The sequence below is a fragment of the Simochromis diagramma genome, unplaced genomic scaffold (assembly GCF_900408965.1).
Source record: "Simochromis diagramma unplaced genomic scaffold, fSimDia1.1 OVJJ01000305.1, whole genome shotgun sequence".
In the NCBI taxonomy this organism is placed as follows: Eukaryota; Metazoa; Chordata; class Actinopteri; order Cichliformes; family Cichlidae; genus Simochromis; species Simochromis diagramma.
This window is the reverse complement of record NW_024387169.1, coordinates 2,459,461-2,470,350: the sequence shown is the minus strand read 5'-3', so window position 1 is coordinate 2,470,350 and position 10,890 is coordinate 2,459,461. Positions and strand designations below refer to the sequence as shown.

Sequence of the window (10,890 nt, the reverse complement as noted above, 5' to 3'; positions counted from 1 at the left end):
ATCAAAAAGTTCACTTGAAAGGGAGAATTTAGTTTCTTTAATTAGTTCCATATATAAGAAGCAAGAAAAAGTAATTAATTTTTTATTTATAACAATAATAAATATTCTATTTCATAACCAGTGAAATCAAAGTTAAAATTGTATGTAATGCTTAAACAAGCCATTTCACCTTACAGCAGTCAGTGTGTAAAGGCTTTTACTGTGAAAGGAAGGAACAAAGGAACAGGAAGAAGTCCTTTTCGCACGTGCAGAACAAATCAGGTGCAGTTTACAACACTCACTGCAACTTTATATAAACTCTCTGAAGTTAGGAAGCAGCTTGAGGATAAAATGAACCTGAAGGCAGAGTCTTTAAAGTATTTTAGCTTATAGTTGCTGAAATCCTGGTGGCTTTATTATCCTGCTCTTTGCACAGGGTGGCTCTTATTTTGAAGCAGTTACAGAAACAGAGTCGTGCTCGTTCGTTTAAACGTAAATAAAATGCACAGGTCTCATCAACAACATGACTGACAAAAAAAACATGGATTTCATGGTTTAGTTTATTTGGTTATAAGTTTCACCATGAAAAGAGATGAAACACTGTTCTGTGCCATTTCTGACAAAGTGATGCATAAAGCTGCATTTGGAGGGGAGAGGGAGGTGGGAGGGGGGCGGTGGCGGGGTCGGTCGACAGTCTTACCGTGTGGCTCTGCTGAGACTGGGTGGAGCCATACATAGTGATACCATTGGTTGGTGGTGCCAACTGTGGCACGTCTGCCTCGACGAAGCCGCGTCTGTCGATGAGACTAATGAGAGAAAAGCCGAGAACATCGTTACCGTCAGCAAACATTACACAGCAAAGGTCACTCAGCAGCACAATAACACAACACACAGCTCCGACAGGCCCGTCCTGCTTTAACCAGAAAGGAAAAGGTCGAGTTGATCTCGCTGTGGGTCAGCAGACGACCAAAGAAAGAAACGGAATGAAACAAATGAACAAAAGAGCTTTGTCGCTCTAACAGAGGGACTTTTATTAAACTCTGACCCTGTGGTTTTACTGTTGACGATAAAAAGAAAAGATAACTACTGTGTGCGGTGTGAACTATTTTCTGATACCACTGCTGCAGGTCAGGAAATACCAGCTTCTAAAATGATTTAAATACAGTCTCAGATGCACAACACATGACCCGTTCCAGCGTGTCATCATTTAACAAACGGCCCTGTGAAAAACTGAGCCCGCCCCATGATTCAGTAGCTTGTGGCGACACCTTTGGCTGCAGTAATTTACAGTAATGATTTTCTGTGACAGTGTTGTCCTCTTTCTTTGCAGCGTTGCTCTCAGTCAGTTGTGCAGACATGTTTATGCACAGCTCTGAAGGTGCCACTACAGCATTCAGTCAGGGTTGAGGTTGGACTTTCACTGGACCGTTGCTGCCGTGTGTGGGATCACTGTCCTGTTGACGACCTCGTGCCCACACCCTGTGGCTCTGGGCACATTGCCCTCTGACACCCTGCTGACAAGCGGTCATGCTCTGATGCTTCAGATCAGCAAACCACCAAAACTTCTGCTTTTATCAAAGTGCTCACACTGCTGGCTGTTACTTACAGAAGGGATGGTTTTAGTTTTTGTTAAATAATTACTGAGACCGTACTATGTCACCTGAGGTTGTATTTACCTCATTTTAAGAGCAGCTAATCTTATTATGTCCTGATATGCAGCACCTTGGAAGTGAATGAGGGCGTACTTTCTGTTAACTGTGACTGTACAGTCGCTCATCTGTGGAGTGAACCATCATTTCCAACCCAAGGTTATTGCTGCACAGCTCTGCTGGTTAGAGAAGAACCTGCTGAACTTTGCACAGTGATGGCTCCGTGTGATGATGGGGGCTGTTTATCAGCCAAACACAGGCCGATCGGACACAGCTGAGGTATCAAGCTCGACAAGAATTTAACACAAAGTGTTGACGGTGAGCTCCAGCCAGCAGGACTGAGCTGGAATGAAGCAGAAACTTGCAGTTTGGTGCATTTGAAAGTGTGAGTGGAGAATCTGTGCAGGGAGTAAAACACAAAAGGCTTTTGTCTCTGTGGGTCTGAGCTCGCTCAATCCGAGAGGCAGGTGAGGCCAGCTGTGCGACACCTGTGGCCACACACACACAGCCAGATGGCAGCCACCTGTGAGCCGAGGACTCTCCTTTGCCACCCGCTGCAGCCGTTATGGGAGATGTATAGCTTGTGACGGCAAAAGCACAGAACAGCCAAACACACTGACACATCGTTGCTCTTCTTATACATGTGCATATACTGAGGAACTCTGCAGGTACTTAAATGCAGCGTTAAAAGCTGCAAATTCCTCAGGATAAAAAGATATTTGTGCTGTTCTGACACAGTCGATCCAAGGTGGCGCCTCATTTCTAACCACCAAGCCATAAAAATCAGAGGAAACGGCGACTTCAGATTCACGGATGAGTAATGAGAATTGGCACTGGCAGGGACGGGTTTGTAAAGTAATGAATTTGCACAATAGTCACCATCTTCTGAAACATTAAAACCCACCACAGAGAAAACTTTGAATCTCTGTTAAACCCGCACCAGAGAAAAGAAACCGCAATAAGAACAAGGAAGATGAAACTGGAAGAAAAACCGATTCCTTGTTTCAGGCAGAATTTGCTTACCTACATAATCTTTATTCATGTAAATGATTGAGTCCAGTTTGCTTTCAGGACACTTTGTCTTTAAGCTTTTCAAAGGATCGGTATTTAAAGGTGGACTGTGGTATACTGGGGAGACCTTTCACTCTCCTTTAGTGGAAAAATATGACAAGAACTACAATTTGTAATCTACAAAGTAAGGAACATGGATGAAGTGTTTGACAGAACGTGGAGTTGTACGATGGGAAACTAAAGTAATGACTTGCTGTGTTGTTCCTTCATGTAATAAGTTTTAAAGGTTGTCCACATGTGCAGGCATATGAAGGACCAGTATGTCGACATATACAGATGGGGAACTGAAATCTACCGTAGCACATAAGAACGATGCCGGGGGGGGGGGGGGGGGGGGCAACGTGCAGTCGCACAGACACGAGCTGACAGCTGCTCTGTGTTTTTGTTTGATCACATGGGCAGAAAAGTATAAAAATCTAATCAATGTGGGAAACTTTGATCTCGGATTTGGTTCAAATAGGCCTGAAATGCTTTGCAGTATCTTTGCTATGTTTAGAGAAAAGGCTGCAGGCAGGCTCATTTCACAGCAGCTCCACACATCAAACACTTCTGAGTAACAGTTTTATTTTTGCCTCTGGAGAAAATGGGAAACTACGATGACACTGAGATGGCTTTTCCCCCCAGAGCAGGGAACGATGGGCCCTTTGTCCTCATCTGACCATCGAGGAACGAGGAATGCGTACATCGCCTCACAGAAACACAAACACCCACACCCAGCCTACCTCGGTGGCAGGGGTCCACACAGCGCTGCGCAGCAGTTGGTGAATATGTTTCCATAGCTGTAGGGGTTATAGTTGTCCTTCCCTCTTTTAGATGACCATGAACCTTTTATCTGCAGAGATGCAAAGCTTCAGTGAGACAGATAAATATCCAAAGTGTCATCGATAAACAGACGCTGCTGTTTGTGTCTAGTCTGGAGCTCAAGCGGGCCGTGCGCACTTCTGTCCCGTGACCTTGAAAATGATCATCGCCATTCTCGAATCAGCTGAGCTCACCGGCGAAGCTCAAGCACCACTCACTCACAGTCTGAGGTGAAAAGGAGTTACAGCTGTGAGTCCATGCTTCTGTGCAGCTAATGAACACACATCATACAGATGAGCAAATAATCAGAAACTCCATTAAAAACGCTTCTTTTAAAAGGATTAAAATGCACACATCAGCGTGTTTGTAGTTTCCAGATTTTCAGGCTAGCAAGGAACCAACGTCACTGAGAACTTTAAAGCTCGTTTTCCAAAACAGTCACAAATCAGAATTTCTGATTAAAACCTGGAAATCATTGAAACAGTAAAAAATAACTACATGTGATGAGCTGGAATTTTAGAAGCTAATTTTGAATTGTATGCTGGGAATATGCTTCTGAAAAAAAGTTGGGACGCGGACATGTTTATGTTGTTTTTTTGCAGAATGTGAAATAAGCCACACCCACACTTCAGCATTAATGAGGCCATTACACGTTTGATTCAAGCTGCACCAACGCACACTCACGGTGTCGGCTCCTGAACTGTTGGCTCTCCTCTTTCCCAAATGGTCCAATTTTGTTACCCATAAATATTTGGTCCAGAGGTCAGTGTACTCAGTGACCCGATGGCTCAGGGCCAGCTACTGGCCTTATGTTACTTGTGAAGCAAACAGGCTTAAACAACTCATCAATATTTTTGATCATTTCTATCAGAATTTAAAATTGAAGAAACAGTTTCAGGAAAATGAAATAAAGAAACGTTGCTTAGTGTTGAGGGAACTGCAGGAAGGCGCCGCATGTGCTGCAGGATGTGAGAACGAGCGTTTCCCCTCACATTTGTGACAACAAATAGAAAAGTGTTCTCTGTGAATAACAACTTTTCAAAGACTTGGCTTCTGTTTCTCCACAGTGAAAAGGCGATCACATGTGTACTTTAACATGGAGACGGAGCCTCTGTTACCATCCTGGGCTAAAATTCAAAGCAGCTGCTCAGTTAGCTTCAACATGAAGAAAAAGTCTTTCACGTATAAATTAAAATCAAGCCTAACCCTGCGAGCCCTCCGCTAAATATACTTAAAATCTTTCGATTGAAATGATTTGGCAGATGTAGAATATGACGATGAATAAAAACGCTGTTGTTGTGCTATTACAAAAATGGGCTTGTCTTCTTCTCTCGGGCCAGTAAAGCTCTGATCCGCTGCCTCGGGGCTCCTGTGGGGAGCCCCTCCCCCACTGAGTCTAATCACGTTAATATTAAAACTAACGAGCAGTTCGACGCTGCAGCAGGTGTGACGCTTTAGTATCACACAACTTTTCTCGTGTCGTGTGCCCGCTACTTTCCAGTTGCTGGCACCGAATTGAAAATGAGTGAATGAACCAATAAAAAGATCAAACGGTTTTAGTGCCGTTTCAATTTAAACGATTAGAAAATAACATTTTATGGCGTCCCTGCCCTTTAAATGGAGTCTGTTAGCACACGACACATGTGAACATTCTGCCTCGTTTCTGCAGCATGTGTGGTGTAATGCACTTTGTGTCCATACTCACGTCTTCATTGGTGGTCTGGTTGGAGCTGATCAGGTAGGTATGGAAGCCTGAGAGGCCCACGATGGACCACACAGAGAAGAAACACACCACCACTTCCAGCACAGTGACACAAAGAAGTCAAGGAATAACTGCTGTGGTGTTCATGCAGTGACAGATGATAATATGAAAGCTCATACAACCCACGGAGCCAGCCCGAACACCGAGGTGCTGCCGTAGCAGCGAGCACACTGACCCACAGCCTGAGGGCCACCCTCCTCTCGCCAGTACTTCCCAGTTACCAGTTCGTTTGGCTCGTACTGCTCATTTTCTCTGCTCCACATACACGCACTGTTCGAGATGAATCCTCTACACAAACAAACACCGCTGACTCTTAATGTGCACTACCTCCAAGGATGACACATACAAATACCCAGACACCATAACTAAGTGCCTGAAGGGCTGCTGGAAAATGCTCAGTAGGTTAGCATCATACTGCATCCTCTCAGAAACTTTACATAATGCCCTCACGCTCTTCTTCTTTCTCCTCCAATCTCTTCCTCCTCAGCAAGGACAAAACATGTCATCATTCTTCGAGCACAAAGGCCTGCTGCGATAGTATCGACTGCAATTCAGCTTTATTAAAGCCCTGTAGGACAGCAGACTTTATCAGCGTGGCTTGGCACATTTCTCTGCCTCAGAAAGTTATCGCACTCAGGCACAGAGAGAAGGGCAGCGAGAGAGCGGCGGTGTGGCAGCCCGTGCTCTGAACCGGATTTGTGTTGTACACCGAGCACCGGGATCATTTAGAGCCGCACTTCATTTCTACTTCTGAACGGGCTTATCGGTCCTGACCTCGCACGACCCCACGCCGTATTTAAGTGAGAGAAGACATCAAAATGTTTAAAGCAGAAGAAAATGCATTAAAGGGCTGCCAAAATAGTCATGAGCTGCTTCATGATTAAAAGCGAATAAAAGCGAGGCTCGGCTGCCTCCATCTAACCTTCTGCAGCAGAGGCCACATTAACTCCAAATCATCATGTGAACAGTTCACAGTTAAAAGGCTGCGATGGACCTCTTTGCTCAACTTTATCTGACTTACAACAGTCCAGACGTGGCTACAATAAACACAATAATTGTAACAACACCCACACACACACCGTCTGAGTCACATGACACGGCTGAAGAGCGACGCAGAGACGAGTCAGAGCCATAAAAATTTCGCTGTCCTGCGTGCCGCGTAAGCCCCACAGTACAAGACTAATCAGATGCATGTAAGTCATGCAAGAGACACAGCTGGAGAAAATAACAGAGCGATGGAAGGCATGCAGATAAATCTGACCTATGGAATAATCTGCATGTGTAACATCAGAGTAATCATTGGGAATATAAATGTTTGTGAGAACGCTGGCCGAAATTCAGGTTTATACAGAGCCAGTTCACCACAGCGTTCACCTCAAGGAATTTTATATAGAACCGATCCAACAACCAGAGCAGCGCTCGGCATCCTGGGAAGTCCCAGAGCAACCTGAGCCTCAGAAAGACAACCAACAGAGTCACCTGATCCATAAGCTTTAAAACAGAGTTTGAATCTTGAAAGTAGAGATAGTGTCTGCTTCCTGAATCCAAACTGGAAGCTGGGTCCACAGAAGAGGGGCCTGAAAACTGAAGGCTCTGCCTCCCATTCTACTTTTAAATACTCTAGGAACAACAAGCAGGCCTGCAGAGCGAGAGCAACACGCTGTTAGGATAACAGCTACGAGTTACTGAGGTCCTAAAGATATGACGGGGCCTGATTATTCAACTAAATTCAGCCAATGCAGAGAAGCTAATTTGGGATAAATATGATGTCTCACGTTCTCTAGTCCCAGTTAGTGTTTAAGATCACATGAAGGTTTTTCTAGTCCGATGATGAATTACAATAACCCCCACGACAATAATCAGCAGTTCTCCAGCATCACTCAGGCAGATGTTGCTATTTTTAACAACGCTGATGAGATGAAGGACAGCAACGATACATGTGTGATTAACGTGACTGCTTAAAGAAATATCCAGGTTTAAGTCGACACCGACGTGGAACAGTGAAAGGATATCTGGCAGGACTGTCTTTGAGCGCGCTGAGGAAGCCGTTTTGATGAGAGCCTGTGAAAGGGAAAAACAGTTTCTGTTAGAGCAGCACGCAGCTCGTGTTTGCTGTTTGCAGAATGTGGGACTTGTCTGAGATACTGAGCGCTACGCCATTACCTGCTGCAAACACTGTCCTGAGTAAAGGTTAAGAGTTGACAAGAAGAACTGAGCTCAGCCGAGTGTGCCGCTTTAATTGGCTTTCCAATTTAGCTTCCAAGTGTTTAGAGAAGCGGCACAGCGCCAGATGAAGGAGCTGGCCCCCAATAAGTGGTTATAGGGAGCATCTCTACCTACTGTGTTCTTCATTCATTCAGACTTACAAAGTGGATTAAAGGTTACAATCAGTATCTATGAAGGACTGCAGCCACCTGTATACCCACTGAGCCAGGAACATTCATGGTGTCTAACATGGTCTGCAAGAAGAGTTTTAATCATCCCTACAAGCTAATCCTGACCCACGCTGCTGTTCCCAGCACTCGCAGTCATGTATCCATGGCTTCAGAGGACATTAGTCCAAACTTCGTCTAACTGTAACTCAACCTTAAGCTAACTGCATGTAGCCTTTTAAATAAAAGGGAGATTGCACGTTAACATGAGCACGTAGGTCCATCTTGTAAATTTGCTGCAGTCCCTGAAGGCTGGTGAGGTCAGAATCATACGAATACCACAAAGACACGATCACTAAACCACAGATGATCTGTAGAAACAGTGACTTACAGGATGCTGTTTCACATTAAGACAGATTTAATTTTCCTCTATTGTTTGACAGTCTGGGAGAAAGATGTCAGAGATATGTCGTCAGCTGTGTGGGTTCAGTATTTTTCTCAAATCTATTTTACAGTCCTGTCTGGTAGATGTGGGCATGTTGTGATTCGCTTTAACAAACTCATCTAGAGCAGGTGGATGCCACGATATGAAAACTCAAACACAACTATTCTCCCAAATTAAGAAACACTTGCAGTTATAATTTTACACTGATATGAATCTGTTGCTTACAGATTCAGTCTGTTGATTGTAATGTTGTCCAAACTGGTGAGACAATGTTGATGTGCACCTTTTTAGGCCTCGCTTACTAATGTTACTAATGTCTAAAATTTGCTCAACAAAATTTGACACAACTTTTCTAACTTGTGTTTTAAAGGTAGGGCTGCCACAAACGATTATTTTGATAGTCGACTAGTCACCGATTATTTTTGCGATTAGTCGACTAATCAGATCATCATCCATTGGACGTAAAACGTACAGTTTATTGCACCAGCAGCATCTGCTCTTATATAGCTATCATTAGCTTACAGCTTTAAGTGTTTAAGGTATGTGCTAACTAAAAATAAAGATAAGATGATAGTTTATAAAATTTTAATGAAATTTGCAGATTGTTTCGGTGAAGTTTAATAAACTCCTTGCTATCTAAAATATAACAGGACACCGGAGTATGTCCTCCAGCATCTCACACTTCTGATAATCAGCTGTCTGCTTATTCAGCTGTGTAAAAACTATAACTTTAATCTCAGCCAAACTGATTTACTCAGGAACAAATAAAATACTTAAAGAAAAAAAAAAAAAAAAAAAAAAAAAAAAAAAAAAAAAAAGGCCAAACAATAACATTTTTAAGTTATCTAAGTGACTTATATATCATGTTTAACCTGAGTAGCGAAAGACGGCGGTGGGTTTGAAAACGATTTGCCGGGAGTCCGGTGTTCTCACGGCTCTAGTGAGCCTTGCCCCCGGCTCGCTATCGAGCTAGTGGGTAACAGACGTCTCCGAAAACGTCGGAGCGCTTTTGAAAATATCTGGTGTCTTGATAAGCTGAGCAGATATTTGAAGTTTACACAGCTACATTCTCGCCTGAAAATATGTTAAACGTTTATTTTGTGACCCAGAAAGAATAATAAGAGTAATATTAAAACTAACTAACTGCCGCCATTGTTGGAAATTGAGCTGGCCTGCGCTATGAATTCTGGGACACAGCTTCTTCTTCTTCGGGGTTTAACGGCAGCTGGCATCCTTGTACATGCAGTGCTGCCATCTTCTGTTTCAGTCCGTTATTACACTCTTAAATCCTGCTACTTATCCCTGCGTCTTTTGGGATCTTACAAAGCTTCAAACGAGGCGTCGACTATTAAATCAGTCGTTGACGATTTTGATAGTCGACTAATCGTGGCAGCCCTATTTAAAAGAGCAAAGTTCCACTATGTCCACATCAGTCATTAACTAAACATCAGAGGACCTACAGCTCAACCTTGAGGTGAACCAACAATGTTATTGTTGTACTGATAATATGTATTCGTTTTCTGTCTTTAAGACATGATTTTAGCCACCTGATTACACGAGATGAAAACAATAAACTTCGATAATTTGGTAGGATTAGCTGTATGAGAAGCTCTACTACACATCTACGATCCTACTTAACGTCCACATTTTGGTCAAAGAGAAAGACCAAAACTGCAAAGGATACAATAATCTGTTTTGTGTCCCCATAACAAAGGCTCTGTGATATGTCTCGCTCCCCACAACATGAGCAATACCTGAAGACACACACACACACACACACACACACACACACACCCCCAACAACCCGCTGCCTGCTCCCAGCTGGAAATATGGTAAAGAGCCAGAAAGCTTCAGCTTTTCACGACGCCCACTTACAACCTGCTGACTGGAAACAGCCCGGAGGACTGTGCGTCTGCACTACGCCTGAGAGCACGCGTCCTTGTGGATACTTACTTAAAATGATGTGCGTGATGACGAAGGCGAAGATGAAGATGGTGAGGAAGGAGAGTGAGAGGATGAACATGTAGAAGAAGCGGTAGTTCCTCCTCCCCACGCAGTTCCCCACCCAGGGACAGTGGTGGTCGAAGCGCTCTGTGTGGAGAGGGAGAGACGCACAAGTTTATTCTGGTTTCAAGGACAAGCGCACCTAACGTGGCGATCCTCCAACGCTTCGGTAAAACTGGCTGAGACATCACGTTTCTCATAAAGCACAGATGTTCACAAACAGAACCAGGTCACTTCAGTGCAGATAAACAGCACAAATCCTGAACTGTGGGAAACTGGGGGAAAGGGGAAGTGTCCCTCTGGGTCTTGGCATAATAATATAAAACATTTTCACAAAGGACAACCTTCCTATTTATATAACGAGCTAATACGAGAAATAATGTGTTTCTTACATGACTGAGTAAAACTCTCCCTGCCACAGTGGGACGAGGTTAAAGCCAAGAATGTTTGAAATCGACTGCTTGAATAAAAGTGCCGGTAATTTTTGATAAACTGCTCTGTAATTCTTGATGTAGTTTGAAACCTTCAGCTGCTTGTGAAATCCTTACCAGTAAAAGTCAGCCGGTGACATTTTATTCAGCCAAACTGAAAGCAGCTCCAGGGCACCAATCATGTCACTGATTGCTGTTAAAGCTGTTACTTCATCAGTCTCACTCCACAGTCCCATGTCTGAGTGTGGAACACTAGCTGTGCACAGTGGTAGCCCCTTAACTAATTAATCAGAGCCATTATTGGTTTAGTGAGATGACATGACCTCGATTTGTCTCCATGAATCAACGCCTGGTTAAACCGGTGCCTCCCTTTAGA

The 10,890-nt window shown here is 43.8% G+C and overlaps 1 protein-coding gene across 2 annotated transcripts in view; it reads right to left on the bottom strand.

Moving 5' to 3' along the window:
* Positions 1 to 12: 12 nt before the first annotated feature.
* LOC120744494 (palmitoyltransferase ZDHHC14-like) overlaps positions 13 to 10,890 on the bottom strand; it is a 50,659-nt gene continuing 39,781 nt past the window's right edge. For both annotated transcript variants that reach the window (XM_040048939.1, XM_040048940.1), the window contains exons 5-9: positions 10,033 to 10,170; positions 7,275 to 7,323; positions 5,206 to 5,308; positions 3,422 to 3,531; positions 13 to 785 (exon numbers count right to left, since the gene is read on the bottom strand). In XM_040048939.1, the coding sequence (XP_039904873.1) occupies positions 557 to 785; positions 3,422 to 3,531; positions 5,206 to 5,308; positions 7,275 to 7,323; positions 10,033 to 10,170 (629 nt within the window). In that variant the 3' untranslated portion in view covers positions 13 to 556. The remainder of the gene's footprint in view (positions 786 to 3,421; positions 3,532 to 5,205; positions 5,309 to 7,274; positions 7,324 to 10,032; positions 10,171 to 10,890) is intronic.